Source organism: Aethalodelphis obliquidens, unplaced genomic scaffold (assembly GCF_003676395.1).
Source record: "Aethalodelphis obliquidens isolate GAN/ISIS:26980383/991018 unplaced genomic scaffold, ASM367639v1 scaffold34, whole genome shotgun sequence".
NCBI classification, from domain to species: Eukaryota; Metazoa; Chordata; class Mammalia; order Artiodactyla; family Delphinidae; genus Aethalodelphis; species Aethalodelphis obliquidens.
Genome location: NW_020837978.1, coordinates 11,860,314 through 11,877,719, shown reverse-complemented (window position 1 = coordinate 11,877,719; position 17,406 = coordinate 11,860,314). Strand labels below are relative to the sequence as shown.

General features: G+C 43.9%; 1 protein-coding gene across 1 annotated transcript in view; it reads left to right on the top strand.

Moving 5' to 3' along the window:
• DTNBP1 (dystrobrevin binding protein 1) overlaps positions 1-17,406 on the top strand; it is a 124,645-nt gene that overhangs the window by 102,778 nt on the left and 4,461 nt on the right. The window contains exon 8 of the mRNA XM_027128417.1: positions 10,792-10,947. Coding sequence (XP_026984218.1) covers positions 10,792-10,947 — 156 coding nt within the window. The remainder of the gene's footprint in view (positions 1-10,791; positions 10,948-17,406) is intronic.

Below are 17,406 nucleotides of genomic sequence, written 5' to 3'. Positions count from 1 at the left end.
GATCCACCCATCTCTTTTTGTTTTACGTAATGTTGGTGGTTTTTAAAAATTATTTATTTATCTTGTCTGCGCTGGATCTTCGTTGCTGCGTGTGGGTTCTTCAGTTGCGGCATGCAGAATCTTTTTTTTTTTACCTGTGGCATGTGGAATCTTTAGTTGCGGCATGCATAATCTTTAGTTGCAGCATGCAGCCTCTTAGTTGCAGCATCCGTGTGAGATCTAGTTCCCTGACCAGGGATTGAACCCAGGCCCCCTGCATTGGGAGTGCGGAGGCTTAGCTACTGGACCACCAGGGAAGTCACTCCATAATGTTTAAATTGTTGTTTTGTGAAGTGTTTTAATATCTGGTGGGGCTAGGCTTCTCCTCACCTCTCACCACCTTTTAAAAAAATACATGATCAAGTTTTGATTTCAGAATTACTACGAAAAATCCATTAGATAGCTTTTGATTCTTAACAATTTCATTTCCTGTGTTAATTTCTATAACATGTATAATTTTTAAATCAGATTATTCATTTCATTGATGCTTCCAAATGTGTTATAGCATGTATTTGGGCATGATAGTTAGTACAGGGGAGGAAAAAATGTTTTCCTCGATCCTCTTAGGGTCCTTGGCTAGGTCTGACAATTAAAATGACAGAGATTAACAGGAGAAAAGTGTACAGATTTATTTAATGTTAACTTTTACGTTAACACGGGGGCCTTCATAAGGAAATGAAGACCCAAAGAAAGAGTTAAGCTTGAGTGTTTTAAGCCAGGTTTGAGGAAGAGCGGACGTTCATGGAGAAATGTCATTAGGACAAAGGCCCTGAGGTAAGGGTAGTGAACTGGAGGAGACTTAGCCAGGTCAGCATGTTGCACTCATATCTGTGTCCCTCCGTCTTGGGGATAAGGATGCTCCTGTCCTCTGGGTACAGGGAGGGCACCTTCCACAGGAGGGTCTTAGGACCTGCTTCAGGGGAGAAGAGCAAGGGGCAGGTCAGAGTGAGCTTCCTGCTTCTGCCATTTCCTCAAACTCCTTCAGCTGAAAATATCAATATGCCAAGTCCAGGACCCCATCACCAGTCACTTATTTTCACATCTCTTCTGCCTCCGTCGGCATACCTTCTCTGCCATATATCTAACTCTGGGTATATGTATTTTTTTCTTCTCTTAATTTTTATTTGACAGAGTTTGTCTATTAGTTTTAAATACATATGTAATTTTATATTGATTACATTAATGTAAACCCCTCCACGTTGTCTCTGCAAATGGTGAGGATGAGGACCTCCCCCTTGGCTGCATCTGGGTTCAGGACAAAGAACAGATGGTCACAACATTTTTGTCTCCTGCTGTATGAAGCCCGCAGGCCATGAGCCAGGGACTGGTAAGGGATTCCACAGAATGGGATCCAGCGCTTTTCTGACCCTAGAGTTACTTGTCTCTCATCAGTGAACATGACTACACGTCCTGCTTGTTTATGATTATATGCTTTGGCGGCTGCTGGAGCGTTTCCTTGTTAGATGATCTTGTAAATATTTTAAAGAGAGTTTAGGAGAGGACGTTTCTGTTATTTCCATGAATTGTGCCAACTTCCCCATCTTATATTTATTCTTTTCCATTATATAAATATTTGTACAAAGTAAAAATTTGAATGAAGTGGATGCGCAGAAACAGTTCGTTAAGAGCTGTGGTTCTCAAAGTCTGGTCCTTGGACAACAGCATCAGCATCACCCTGGAACTGGGTAGAAATGTGAATCCTCTGACCCTGCCAGTTACTGAATTGGTAGCTCTGGGCATGGGGCCCAGTGATCCAGCCACCTCTGTGTCACCAGCCCTCGAATTGATTTCGATGACACTAAGGGCCTGCTATCTCCATAACCCCTTTGAATGAACTCCGTAAGAGTTGATCTTCATACTGAGACACAAGCAGCTGGTTTGTACTTCTTTTTCTAGAATGTTGAATGTACTAACAAAAACAACGACAACAAACTTCGGAGTTTGGAAGGATTCCTGTAGCAATCTAAACCCTTCCCATTTTCCCCCCAAATTTTGTTGTTAAGTAGATCAGTACTCTAAGTAAAATTAAGGAAAATGTCAGGACTTTAAAATTCTAGGAAATTGGGCTAAATATTCGTAACACAGAGCTTCTAGCCTGGAGTTTTTTAAATCTTACAAGAAAAAATTGGAAACCATCCAAAGAATGGGATAACATGGCATACGCTTGATATCTAACACAGCAATTTCACATACTGTTTCTGTAAAACGTATCCTTTGTAACATATCATGGACTAGCCCTTTGCAGTGGAGTTGAACCACCCCTTTAAACTGACATCTTACCCATCTAGGTCTTTGTCGACCCCGGCAAGAAGTACAGCCGTCGTGACGCTACCTAGACTCACTTCAGGCCACGGGCCCTCCAGTCTGACCCCCGCCGTGACGTTGGAACAGGTTCATAACTCGTGAAGCCTCTGGCCACAGTTTGAGTGCACTTCTCACTTACCCATTAATCTTAAGCTTTTTGTTCTCATCATTCTTTAAGCAGTAAAATGACCAGGAAGATAAATGCAAACGTACCCTCAGCATTTTGTTAATAGTTGAATCTGATTTTCTTGAAAAGTTACTGTCAAATTCAAAAGGTCCTAAATCCTTTACTGCTAATCTGATTTTCATTTTATCTTACCAAAAAAAAAAAAGAAAAAAAGACAGGATTCAGGAGACCTCTTCCTGCCCCAGTCAAAAGGAAGTAAAAATAGAATTATAGCATTTAAGAGCTGGATGTGACTTTCTTATGGATATCATCCAACCCCACCCCCACCCCCGCTTCCTAACTGATGGGAAACTGGAGGCGTGGCGAGGTGAGTGGTGTGGCTCAGAGACCAGCAGCCTCATCAGGGGCTTCTAAGCTGCCTTGCTCCTCCCGCAGAAGATAAGGTACAGTTGAGCATTTCTGTCTTACTGCTTTGGGCAAACCTTGTACATGTCGTGTTTCTGCAGTGTCTATTTTGCTAGTACTCTAGATAGTGGTCATTTCCTTCAGGGTAATTGATAGAAATTTTTTAAGTGTTCCAAAAGTTTAGATATTAGAATAGTGTTTGTTTCCTGTGACATGGGTTTAGGAAACAGCTGTTCCAGTAGCTACTCTAAATGAACTTTGTAGAGTCTCCTTAGGAGTTGCCATGAGTTGTTGTCTAAAGGAGTTATTTATTCTGTCTGTCTGCAAAACCTGCCATTATTCTAAACTACTACATTTTAGGTAAGAAGTATCCTTTATTAGTTGCATGTAGAAGCAGTAAGTACCTTTTGGCTTTTGATAAGTGTGTGTGCGTGCATGCGTCCGTGTGTGTTGGAGGGGGCTGAAGAGGAGCTCCGTAAAGAGCCATTTAACCTTCTGTTAAAACATGTCTTGACTTTAACATGCACAGAATTTTTTTTTCCAAAGACCAATTCTGAGGAATTAAGGGAAGGGCTCTATAATACTTTCGAATACTCATAGAAATAATGTATGGTATAAAATAATTGTAAACCTGTCTTGGAAACTAATTGTTGATGAAGGCTAGACAAAACTTTTAAAAACTGTAGAAACATAGGGCACAGAAGTTGGTATTTTAAATGAATGTTTAAAACCTACAATTCTAGGACAGTATTAATTAAAGGTCTTTTTTTTTTTGTCCTCCCTGAAACAATTTGCATTCATTTTTTAAGGCGGGGCAGGAGGTTGGGGAGACTTTAAAAATGGTTGAGTGTGCCTTATTTTGAAAACTAATTTGAGATAGGAATAAAAGGTGACTGTTAAATGGTAAAAATACAGAGTAGGTGGGTTTTAAAAATGGAAGGAAATCTTGTATATTTTGTCACTAACAAGTCCTCCGTTCCTGTATAGAATTTTTCTAAAATTAAATATATTTTCCTACTTAAATCATAGCAATTATTGGAAATATTTAAGAGGAAGTTAAAACTTGTTTCTAACAGACACATACTCTGGGGAAAAGGAGGAGGGAAGGAAACAGATTCTGTATCACAGTTATTAAGTAGGTCTCACCAAATGGTGGTGAGGAAGGATGTGGAAGAATGAGGTCCTCCATACACTGGTGACAGGGGCCACTCCGGAAAAGAGTTTGGCAGTTCCTTTCAAAACCAAAAAATGCACTTACCACATGACCCAGCAAGTGCATTCTTGGGCATTTACCTCAAATAAATGATTTATTTTCATCCAGAAGCTGGTACACAAATGTTCATAGCAATTTTACTCACAGTATCCAAAAATTGGAAGCGACCCAGGTGTCCTTCAGTGGGTGACTAGTCAAACTAACTGTGGTCCCTCCACACCGTGGACACAACTCAGCAACAAAAAGAAACAAATTATCAATATGAGCAATTGCTAAGATGAACCTCAAGAATATGCCAAGTGAAAAATGCTAATCTCAGAAGGATATATATATACACCACATGATTTCATTTAGGTAGCATTTGTGTAATAACATGATCACAGATTTGGACTTAGGGAGGGGTAAGAGTGGAGGAAGGGGGAGGGGATGGTTACCAGAGGGCAACCGGAGGAGCCTTGTGGTAACAGTAATGTTGAACATCCTGATTGCGGTTGTTACACAAGCCTGCGTGTGTGATGAGCCTGGAGAGAGCTCCCCCGTCCTGTACACACACACACACACACACACACACACACACACACGAGTGCACGCATGACTGGGGAAATCTGAATAAGCTCTGTGGAGTGTACCGGTGTCTGTTTTTTTGGTTTTGATATTGTACTGTAACGGGATAGGATGTTAGCACTGGGGAGACTCGGGATGGGTGTGTGGGACCGCTCTGTTCATTTCTTGACGACATCCTATGAACCTGTAACTATTTCAGAGTAAAAAGTTTAAAAAACAGCAACTTGGGCTTCCCTGGTGGCGCAGTGGTTGAGAGTCCGCCTGCCGATGCAGGGGACACGGGTTCGTGTCCCGGTCCAGGAAGATCCCACATGCCGTGGAGCGGCTGGGCCCATGAGCCATGGCCGCTGAGCCTGCGCGTCTGGAGCCTGTGCTCCGCAACGGGAGAGGCCACAGCAGTGAGAGGCCCACACACCCCAAAAAAAAAAAAAAAAAAAAAAAAACCAGCAACTCTTCCAGTGGTACAAAAAGAGAAAAAAAAAGACTGAATATTGCAATTTCATATGGTTCAAGGAGAAAATAATGTACACCAGATGCTGATGAGCGTACATCAGAATGTTAGTTGTGCTCCTCTGCTTACGATGATTTCAGAGGGATTTTCTCCTTACTATTTGTGCCTTTTTTTTTTTTAATTTATTTTTGGCTGCATAGGGTCTTCATTGCTGCGCGCGGGCTTTCTCTAGTTGCAGCGAGCGGGGGCTATTCTTAGTTGCGGTGCACGGGCTTCTCATTGTGGTGGCTTCTCTTGTTGCGGAGCACAGGCTCTAGGCGCGCAGGCTTCAGTAGTTGTGGCACGTGGGCTCAGTAGTTGTGGCTCGCAGGCTTGAGTACAGGCTCAGTAGCTGTGGCGCACAGGCTTAGTTGCTCCACGGCATGTGGGATCTTCCTGGGCCAGGGCTCCAACCCATGTCCCCCGCATTGGCAGGTGGATTCTTAACCACTGAGCCACCAGGGAAGTCCATGTGCTTTTTTATGATTAAAATTTTTTCCACAATGTACATGCATTGTTCATGCATCAAAAAAAAAACTTTTAAATAAATGGCAAATAATTAGAAGCATAAGAAAAATAATGGGTCCTATTTTTAAAATTCTGTCACAGTGACAGAATTGTGTAGTAATTTAGTGATCATGTAGTTTGACAGCCTGTTGGCAGTTAAATTTTTGTCAGAAAACAGTTTAGGAAGGTACGTGTTTACCTACTTGTATTTAGAAATTTGTTTAGGAATTTACAGAGATTTCACGTTTCTTCCTTGATCATATCATATGCATTTTAGTATCACAAAATTTGTATTCTTGATATAAAAACATCTAAATTGTAAATATTTAAATGATAGATTTAAAATCTATTCTTAGTCTTGCTTATTTATCTTGAATGAAAAATGTTCTCAATCTTTAATATTATGTAGAGATTACCAGAATTTTTCATAGCTCATATTTAATTAAATTTTATTGTTTTCTCTTCTAACATTTTTGGATTAAAGATACTCTCAGTAAGTCCTTTTATGGACAGGTTTGTCCTGGTTTTCCTCACATCATCCGTTTCTTTCTTCCCAGCAGCTCCAGGCTTTTTCAGTCATTCACACCTCACTGTCTTTTATTACTTATCAGCTCTGTTAAAAGGGCTTAGTTGTGGAATAAGTTGAAACTGTTCCTGAAATGAGCCTGATGGATTTTTTTTAATATCTCATATATACCCTTATGCCCCATTAAAACATATAATTGAGAATTGATTATAACATCTTCACTGGTAATGGAATTTTTTTTGTTGTTTTGAGAAATTATCCAATTGAAATTGATAGTGGAGGCTAGAGTGGAAGTTGCAGTCAGATAAAACTTGAGCAATGACCTGGAGTTGAAATAAAGGAGACACAGACCTGGGTTGATAATGGAATTAAATGATTACTCCTGACTCCTGATAGAAAAACTACAGCATCTTTTATCTAATTTTTTGGTGTGTTTGGTTTTTCTTTTTAATCTTAAGGCTATTTGTTGAAGTTCTTTAAAATCTTTGGATTTGTCTGGCTTTCCCTGGTATAATAAATGCCATCTTCGATGGGAACAGTGGGTCATTTTTCCTTATAGAAAATGTTCTATAATTTCTATTTTTCCACAGTCGTTCTCCCAAAGCCAGATGCTCTTAAAACTTATAGATTTGAAATATTCCCTCAGTGTCCTTCCATCATTTCTCCACTCCCAAATGTAGTTGTTTCTTGGCAAAAGGTGAACCGATGATTCCAGAACAAACGGCACAATCAGAACATCCTTGCTCAGGCACGTAGCTGAGGGTGAATCTTCTTAGCTGCTGAGCAGGACAGTTATTTTTAATAACTGCCATGTGCTTTTTTTCATCATTGTCCTGAGTGTACAGCTGGTATAGAGTTAATGTACTTAGTTCTGTGATTCTAGCTTAGAGGTCAGCCCTGAGATGTAAGGGGGGCTCTGAAATAAAGTGGGAAATGACAAAAGGTGCTTGGAAATGTTTCAGATAACTAGTGTGTAACATGTCTTAAAACTTAAAACAGTGATTATTTTCCTTTAAGTCATTTTAAGTTCCCTAACCCAACCGTGTCCCCCCTTTTGTGAGGGCTGGAACATGATTACATTTCATTCCAATGTAAAAAACCTAAGACAAAAACTATAGAACTTATAATTCAGAAACACGAGAATTGAACATGAAGCAGAAGTCTTGAGAAGAATGAAAGTTTTCAAGTTGCATAACTATATATCTCTGTATCTATAGAAAATCTTAGTTCAGTTGAAACAAGATATTCTTTAATGAAAACCCCTTTGATAATTTCTGCATTGATCTTTGTTTGTGAGCTTCCTATTTTGGATTTTTTTTTTTAAGAGTAATTGAACTTCGTTGGAAGTGTGTGAAGCATACTTAATCTATTCTAGGGCTGACTTATTCTAATGCACCTGGCAGTCATGAAGCATTTGATCAGATAGGTGGATGGCTGAAGTGAAATGAATGAAAAGACATCCTATTGAGTGTCCTTTCTCCCTCGTAAAAGTACATGCTCAGTTCCTTGCACGTTTGTGAAGGGCATTGATAGGTGACCCAGTCTGAAGTGTCTGAGTGGGGCTGGAAGAGTTGGGGTGATTCTCAGTGTCGTGCTCATCCTGCTTCATGGTAATATTTCGTATCATTTCCTTTTCCTAATAATAATGCTGGTATTAATATTAGCTGTCAGCTATGGGCAATACTGTGTGCCTGGTGATTCACGTGTTAACCTCATTTAATCCTGCCAACACCCGTATGAAATAAGTTCACCACTCTTGTACAGAGGAGGAAGTTGAGACCCAGAGAGGTTCAGTTAGTTGTGGCTGGTAATAGATATCCTTGCTTGGGTTTCTCGGGAAGCAGAGCCTGAGATGAGGATTTTCCTGAAGGTAGTTTGTGTGAGAGGTGATCCCGGGAAGCAGGGGTGAGGGGGCAAGGAGGAAACGTCGATAAAGGGATGCATTGTTGAAGTCGCTGCTGCGGTTCCACCAGGACCTCTGACAATTGTTCAGAATGGCTCCTAGAATTGTCCATCCAAAGGATGGGAGCCTGGGCATTGATACACTGGCTTCTGTCACCCATTGGGTGAGAGCTGCCTTAATTCCCCAGAACTTCTGGGCTAAGCTGACTTGTAGGTTCCCTGGGATTCAGAGGACACTCTGACCAGCCCCCCCCAAAAGAATAAGAGATGCACCTTGAATTGGGACCTTGTGGGCATACAGATGAGCTCACACAGAGCTACCTTTCAGAAATCAGAGGTAGGCTAAAGGGAGGCGGGATGACGTGCCCGAAGCGTCTAAAGGCATCACGGGGACAGGACCAAGCCCAGACTGCTTCCAAAACCTGTGCTCTTTCCAGACCCTCTCCCTGTGAACAGAGATATGAGATGGGGGGCTGCAAGTCAGGGTGACATGAAAATTCAGAGAACGCACAGTGATTATCACAGTGTGAGAAGACTGCACATCACCATCGCTGTACATGCGGTTACATGTCGTCGGGATGATTTACGTTCCCGTCTGTGTTGCTTTGCTTAATATTAGCATTCCTTGCATATATGAAGATTAGGATACAAGAAGAATATCCGGAATATTCTAAATATTGAGGCTGTAACTGATTTGGGATTAAAAATATACTCCATTATCAAGTTTTTAAGATCTACACGTACAGGATCATGTTGTACCTGGGAGCTGTGACACGAGGTGTTGAGTATTTGTGGAGGGAATGACTAAGGTCGATCATGTGGGACCTCCAAGACTATTGTTCATTGTAAATTCTGGGGATTTTTTTTTGGTTAAAAATCACTTGGTAACACCATGAAGACTTTCTTATTAAGATTTTTAATTTAATTTTTAATAGGTGACGTATAGCATTGTGTAAGTTTAAGGTGTACAACATGTTGACCACTGTGGACTCGCTCACACCTCCATCATGTCACATAATTACCATTTCTTTTTTGTGGTGGGAACATTTAAGATCTAGTCTCATAGAAACTGTGAAGAGTATAATACGATGCTGTTGACTGTGGGCACAGTCATACTCCTCTTCTACCTGCAAGTTTGCGCCCTTGGACCAGCATCTCCCCAGCTCCTCCACCCGCTCTCCCCCTGGTAACCACCACTCTGCTGTTCTATTATGAGTTCAACGTTTTTAGGTTCCACGTATAAGTGAGATCATACAGTATATGTCTGTGTCTGACTTATCTCACGCAGTATAATGTCCTCAAGGCACACCTGTGTTCTCTCACAGCAGGATTTCCTTCTTTCTCGTGGCTGAATAATGTTCCTTTGTGTATATGTACCACATCTTCTTTATCCATTCAGATACTGACAGACACTTAAACTGTTTCCATATGTTGGCTATTGTGAACGATGCTGCAGTGAGCATGGGAGTGCGGATCTCTTTTTGATATCCTGTTTTCATTTCCTTTAGATAAATCCAGAAGTGGAATTAATGGATCATATGTTAGTTCCATTTTTAATTTTTTGAGGAACGTTCATGCTGCTTTCCGAGGTGGCTGCACCAGTTTACAGTCCCGCCAACAGCGCATGAGGGCTCCCTTTCCTCCGCATCCTCACCAACGCTTGTTATCTCTTGGCTTTTGGATGATGGCTGTTCTAACCTGTGATGGGGTTCTCTGCTCAGGGTCTCACAGCCTGGAATCAGGGGTTGACCAGGCTGCAAGGAATCTGTTTTCCAAGCTCGTTCAGGTTGTTGGTGGAGTCCTGGCTCCTGGTGGTGGTAGGACTGAGGTCTCCATTTTCAGGCTGGGCATTCAGCCTGGGGTGGCTTTCAGCTCCTGGACACACCTTCAGTCCTTGTTAGGCCTCTCCATCTTCAAAGCCATGTCAGACCCCTTCTGTGCTCACATCTCTTCTCCTGGAAAAGTCCAGGCCCACCCAGACGACCTCTCTCTCATAAAGTCAGCTGTGCCACAGAGAGTACCCTAATCACGAGTCCTGGGGTCCTGTGGGCTGTGCATCTGGGGGCAGAGTTCCTGGGGGCTGTCTTCAAATCCTGCCCACCGCACCCCGTGAAGAACAAAGGACTGGAGAGTTACAAGTAGATTCAGGACCAGCCCTTGGCCCGTGTACAGGATGAATAGTGGTTGCATCATCTGTGTTCCCCATGCAGCCTGGGGAAGGGGGAGCCGCCAGTGGGCCACATGGGAAGGTAAATGCAGGCTTCTTGTTGGCGGCGAGGCTCAGGCCCATCGTATTGCAGTTCTCCCTGGCGTGACTGACGCAGCCCTCGCTGGAATGTAAAGTTCTTACGTTTCACGTCAGTCCTGGGGTAACATGTCTGTCCCAAATGTTCATACAGCATGTGGCTCAGCAAGGTTAACTGACTCAGCCAGGTGGCTGGTTCACGGACAGCAAAGCCACGACCAGGTGCTCTTCTCACAGACTCCGGTGGCCACGTGCTGGCTCTGCAACCAGCGTCTACTGAGTGCCTCCTGAGGCCGGGCTGGGTGAGGTTAAGGTGGACGGTGGTCACGGTCCTCCAGGAGCCCCGGCTCTCCACCTGTTGTGCTGCAGTCAGGGGGCCAGATGTGAGCCCGTGAGTCGGTATTTATACCCATTCCGGTCTCAGTCCTTTTCCAAACCCTGCCTGACCCCAATTATTCTGTGTCCTTAGCTGAACTCGACGCGGAGCACACCCAGAAGGTCCTGGACATGGAGCAAACCCAGCAAATGAAGCTGAGGGAGCGGCAGAAGTTCTTTGAGGAAGCCTTCCAGCAGGACATGGAGCAGTACCTCTCCACGGGCTACCTGCAGACAGCAGAGAGGCGAGGCAAGTCAGGAGCGGGCCCCGCGCTGTGTGTGGCTAGGGTGCTGCCTCCAGAGCGGGGCTGGGACAGAGGCTCAAAGGGGATGCGTCCTGCCATCTTTGTCTTGCTGTTGCCTCTTCTTGTAGTTCTAGGCTTTTGTTGAAGATATTTAGAAAACATGGAATACATTTTTTTAAAACATTGAAAAGACAAACATTCGCCATAATTCTGTAGCACAGAATCCCTAATCCCTGTTACTATTTTAGGGTGATTCTCTCTTGTGCCTATTTATATAGACTGTACACATATCTGGCTTTGTATCTAACTTTCCTTCATGGTGTATGGGGATCTTTCCCCTACATTATTAAAAATCCTTTGAAAGGGTATGTTTTAAAAGCGGCCTTCATGGTCAGGACATATCCTAACAGTTTCCTAGTTGGACACTTAAGATTCTTTGCCTCTGTAAGTCATGCTGTGATGTACATCTAGATGCATCTGATGGTTCCCAAGAACACGCTGAAGGGCACAGGAGTTGGATTCCAGGCCCCTTCACCAGCCCCTCCTTCCCAGGACCTGGTGCCTGTGGAGGAGTGGTCTGGGCGGGCAGCTGACGTTTTCTCTGTGGCCAGCACAGGAGCAGTGGGCAGTGTGTACAGGCATCCTGGGCTTCCCCGCTTACCTGCCCTCCATCCTCCTGGAAGCCCCTGCTCCTCCCAAACCTCTGTGCTCATTCTTCCTCTTTTGCCTGGCCCTGGCCTTTGCTCTCCGTGCCCTGCCCCTCACGGAAACTGCTCCCAATTTATCTGTTACCCTCCCTCTGTTCCTTCCTTCTCTATGTGCTCCCCAAGGAGAGGTTAAAGAAATCAAAGAATGAGGAAGGAAAAGAATGTAGAGAAAACAGACTAATAGGCGTGACTTAGAATGACTGACGGATGCGTTGACAGTGCTTCTTAAACTGAGGTGGATGGTAGAGATTTGTTCAACTGCTTCATCTCCAGTCAGCTCGCCCTCTGTGTGTCCCACTGACGGAGAGTCTGTCTTCATCTGGGAAAGTCAGACTGCATGTTCCCTCAGAGTACGTTTGCTATTCAGTTTCTTTAATGTTTGGCGCTGGTTATGGAGAGAGCCATCCCTGTTCACTCCAGGGATCTGTGTCATGTTGTGGGCAGCAGCTGAGAGGGACACCACCCTAGTCTGCTTGGGCTGCTATAACAAAACAACACAGACTGGTAGCTTATACACAACAGGGCTGGAGGCTGGAAGTCTGTGGTCAAGGTGCTAGCTGATTTGGTTCCGAGAGGTCTGCATGGTCCTCACTTGACAGGGAGAGCATCAACCCCATCCTCAGGGCCCCACCCTCATGACCTCTAGAATAATCACCTCCCAAAGGCCCACCTCCAGAAACCATGACACTGGGGTTAGGGCTTCACCGTAGGAATTTGGGCAGGTGGGGGGGGCACCCAAACATTTAGTCCATAACACACACACCCTGGCAAATCTGACCCACAGATCTGAGCACAGTGAGACGTTATGCCGAGAGGGCATGGGGAGGTGGGACAGTGAAGAAAAGAGCAGTAGAGACTCTAATGCTTGTTCAGTTTAGTTCAGCAGACATTTCCTGAGCACCTGCTAAGTGCTCAGCAGAGGCAAAGAGAATATGAAAGTGCCTCTTAGGAGAGCCCATCCTCAGGGGATGAGGACACAGCAGAGGCTGCAGCTTCAGAAGTCCCTCTTTGTTGGCCGTGAGCGCACTGAGACAGGGATGGGCTGTTACTGTCAGGTCCTTGTGGCCAGCACAGCCCAGTGCTGGGCAAAGAGAAGGAAGGGCTCGGTCAAGACGTGTTGAACAGATAGCAATTAAGTATTAAGGAATTGAATTTTCATGGTTTCAAGCACCTAAAAAAATGTCCTTCAGGTTTCAAAAAACTGTTGAGCTTTTTTTTTTTCAAGGTAAAAAAGAGTGGCCACACGTACATTGCCAATATGTGTGGTTTTGAAAGCACTGAGGAGGAAAATTGGAGGCCTTAGGCTTTCCAGCTTCCTGCTTCAGCTGGAGCAGAAAAGATGTTCACAAATAACAAACAGACCTCTCCACACAAGGCTGTCCAGGGCCATCCCTTAGACTTCCCAGCCCGGGAGTCACACACCCCTTCCTTACAGCACATTCCTCTCCAAGGATGAACACTCTTTCATTTAGAAGAATCAATCAAAATAAGAATCTCTACAGTGAACATGGTATCTTACACTCATTCCACTAAATCAGAAATAGCAGTCTGAATTTTTCTCACTTTCCAAAGCATCATTTTTTAGTTAAGACAAAGGCATGGAAAGTTTTATCCAGAAAATGATCTAAGGGTGAAGGGACGTCTGTGCCCACTGGGATTGTCGTGAGGCTCGGAACCACAGAGGGGGAGCCTCATGCACTTGAAGGGGAGCGAGGGCAGTGCCCATCGTGCTGAGGAGCAGTGGGGACCTGGGGCCCACGCATGCCCAGCAGCTCCAAGTGCCATTAGGACGTGATGAGGTGTTTTGTAAGACCCTGACGCAGGTTTTCTCTTCCACCTGACAAGACTCCCATTTTCTCAGAAAAATATCTATTGCTTTCACTTTGTTGCTAAGCACCTGGGTATCCTGACAGTGTGTAGTTAGTTGTGACCACATCCCTCACCTTGAAGATGTCCTGTCTGTACCTGTGTGTTCCCACTGTTAGATCTTGGGTTCCTGGCATCTCTGCTGGGCTGGTAGTTGTCAAATCTTGTGTGGCCAGGGGCGCCCCCTGTGCCCTCAGACACTCTGACTCAGCCCCTGGGTGTCCCAGTGCCTGGGGAGGGCAGGAGGATGTTTGGGCTAGTGATAAACCCAGTAGGTCTGGGGTAGGGCCCAAGAATGTGCATTTCCCACAAGTTCCCAGGTGATGCCGAGGCTGCTGGTCTGGGGTCCACGTCTTGAGAACCACTTCTTTAGGGCACACAACAAGGACACAGTCATAGGACAAGCATATCTAATTGTACTGGATTCTGTCACAAATACCCACCCCAGTTTACAGTCTCCCAGAAGCTGTATGTGCATGCTCTACTCACTCCACAGCTTTGTCAACACTTGGTAGTGTCAGATAGTTAAAATTTTTCACAGATTTAGATGTATGAAATGATACTTCATTTTGGCTTTAATCTGCAGTTCCTTGATTGTCCGTTTTTCTACTGGTTGGTTGTCTTCCTTTAGAGTCTTACACTCGTGGTATCGGCCTTTTCTGATGATGTCTGGTGCAGATACCTCCTCTCAATCTGTGGCTTCTCTATTCTACTGTGGCCTTTGCTAAATGTGTTTATTTTTAAGCTTTGCCCACTTTATTTTCTTGCTTATGGTTTGTACTTGTGTCTTGTTTAGGCAGTCCTTCCCTCCAAGTTATAAGGATACTCTGCTGTGTTTTATTCTAAAAGTTTCTATGTTTTCCATTTTATATATTTGGGCCCTAAATCCACGACCAGTTTGTTTTTGTGTGCATTGTGAGGTAAGGATCTGACTTTAATTCTTCACAGCAGTAACTGTCTATCTCAGCACCAGTGTTCTCTCCACTGCTCACATGGTCTTCTGTCAGTTTCAGTACAACTGAGTCTTTTCTAGGCTTTCTTTTCTATTCCAGTCTTCTGTTTGTCTGGCCTTGAGCCAAACCGTACTATCTTAATTTTAATTCTTCATTAAATAGTGGTTCTCAACCAGGGGCAACTTTGTCCCCTCGGGGACCCATGGCAACGTCTGGAGAGTTCTCTTTGTTGTGATTGAGGTGGGGGGTCTGTAAGTGTCCATTTGAAAAGGCTTCTAAATTGGCTTGTTCAGATGTTTCCTGTTAATACTCAATTTTGGATTGCTTAATCATCAAAGAGGTACATTAGATCTTCATTTCCCCCATGATTATGGACTTGTTACCATTTTCCTTGTGATTCTTCTGTATTTTGCTTTATAAAAATAACCACAAAATATATAGTCACATAGAAATTCTGAATTACCTTCCTGGTGAATTGAACCATTAAAAAAATCACTAAGCGGGGGCTTCCCTAGTGGTGCAGTGGTTAAGAATCCGCCTGCCAATGCAGGGGACACGGGTTCGAACCCTGGTCCGGGAAGATCCCACATGCCGCGGAGCAACTAAGCCCATGCGCGACAACTACTGAGCCTGCGCTCTAGAGCCCGCAGGTCACAACTACTGAAGCCCGTGTGCCTACAGCCTGTGCTCTGCAACAAGAGAAGCCACTGCAATGAGAAGCCTGCGCACGGCAACGAAGAGTAGCTCCCACTAGCTGCAACTAGAGAAAGCCTGCGCATGGCAACGAAGACCCGATGCAGCCAAAAATAAATAAAATTACTTAATTTTAAAAAGGAACAAACTACTCATACATGCTGTAGTGTGGATAAACCTCCAAAAGAAGAAACCACCACTAAGTGCTGTATTTTACCCCAATAATGCTTTTGTTTCCCCTTCAAGTCTATTTTTTTGATATTTATATAGCCATGTCAGCTTTCTTCAAGTTAATTAGTTGTTTGCCCACTTCCCATTTTTCCTTAAATTTTTTTAATGTTCCTGTTCTTATATTTTAGGAATGTCTCTTACAAACAGAATAACTAGATTTTCTCACTTAAAGGAAATATTTTCAGGAAAATAGGAAGCACCAAATCAGATGATAGTAATGAAGCCAGGCAGCCAGTGATCACAGCAAATGTAAATGAGCCAGACTTGACACGGAACATCATAAAACTGGCTTCGTTACCATCTTATTTGGTGCTATTTTCCTGCAAGTGTTCCCTATGCTTTTGGTCCAATTATTTTTCTCCCCTCTTTAAGAGAATGGCACAGACAGAAAAAACGGGAGACTCTGCTCCTTTCAAAACTGAAGTCAAAGCCAGGCTGAAACACCACGAAGGACTCCACAGTCACAAAGAAAACCCGCATTTTCCCCACCTTCTCCCCGACAGGAGAGCAGCCCCCAGAGGCACGACCTTGACCCCTGTGCGCTCATGTCCCCCTGACGGGTCAGCCTTGCAGGAGGCCCAGGGCAACACCGCCCCGGTGTCCCCTGTGAAGTGGCCGTGATTCCTGCGCGGCCCAGGGCGACGGTGATGGCACATGTCACCCGGCTCCTCTGCCTTGGATGTTGCCACCTTGAGTGCGATGTTGTCTCAACTGCAACAAGCTTTACCTGCTTTAATGCTGAGCCTTCATGATTTCTTGTGCCCAGAGACGATCAGATTCCCACCTTCCTGCCAGACACAACGGGGATCTGGCTCTCGTCAAGCCGCCTCTCCCGTCATTATCGTCCAGTCTTTCCGATTCAGCTGGAGTAAATTCCCCGAATTTGATACTATCATGATTATTTTACTCAGAGTTTTATATATACTCACAGACTTACATGTCTCTTCCGTGCACTTCGGCCTCCCTCCCGGGACCCATGCCCTCTTCCCTCCTCCTGTGGTCCGACCTTTGCTGAGAGCAGGCGTAGGGGGGACTTGTATCTCACACTTGATCTTGAGATATTTACTTCACCTCTTTGAATTTATTATTCCACTGTCTTCTGACTCCTGTTGTTGAGCTGTAGGTCTAATTATTTCCTTATCTTTCCTAATCTGCTCTTTCTCTTTGATGTTCATCATTTCGCTGCAGTGGATTAGGTGAGGATTTCTTTCATCTGTCTTGCTTGAATATATTTTGTTCCTAAATCCTGCGTGTCTGATCTTTCAGCAAATCTGGAAGATAATCAGCCTGTGCGAATACTGCTGGTCCCTACAGTCTCCATTCTCATTCTGGAACTGTCAATATGTAACTTCTGCATTTTCCGTGTCTCTTAAGCTCTTTCATACTTCCCACTTATTTTGTCCACTAATTTTCTATTTGGCTCTTTAACTTGTGCCCAAAGTTTTAAATTTCAGTGATTTTTCCTATTTGGAAGTTATTTGGCTTTTTTTCAAATGCCTGATCTGACTTTTGACACCTTGGTCATTGTTTGATTCAACCTTTTCTTTCTTTAAAATATTTAAAGCCACTTTGAATTCTCGGGAAAAGATGCTAATAGTCTTTGTTTCTGCTGGCCCTCACTCATAGTGACATGTGTACTGTAAATTCCAGATTGGATTGGATTTTGTGTTGAGTTTATATTCCTTTGAGACCCTGGGTTAAGGATGTGTCCACATCCAGAAATTTCTATTTGCTTGTGACAGGCAGCGTCATGCCTGGGATGATTTAAGTTACCTGGCTTGTAGTTTCTGGACCACTGAGGCAGTTTAAATATGAACGCCAGACCCTGGAGGCACCCCTCACTGTGCCCAGGCTCAGACTTCTAGTCCTATAGTGTCTTTCTGCTGGTGGGCTGATTTTTTTTTTTAACGTCTTTATTGGAGTATAATTGCTTTACAATGGTGTTAGTTTCTGCTTTGTAACAAAGTGAATCAGTTATACATATGTTCCCATATCTCTTCCCTCTTGCGTCTCC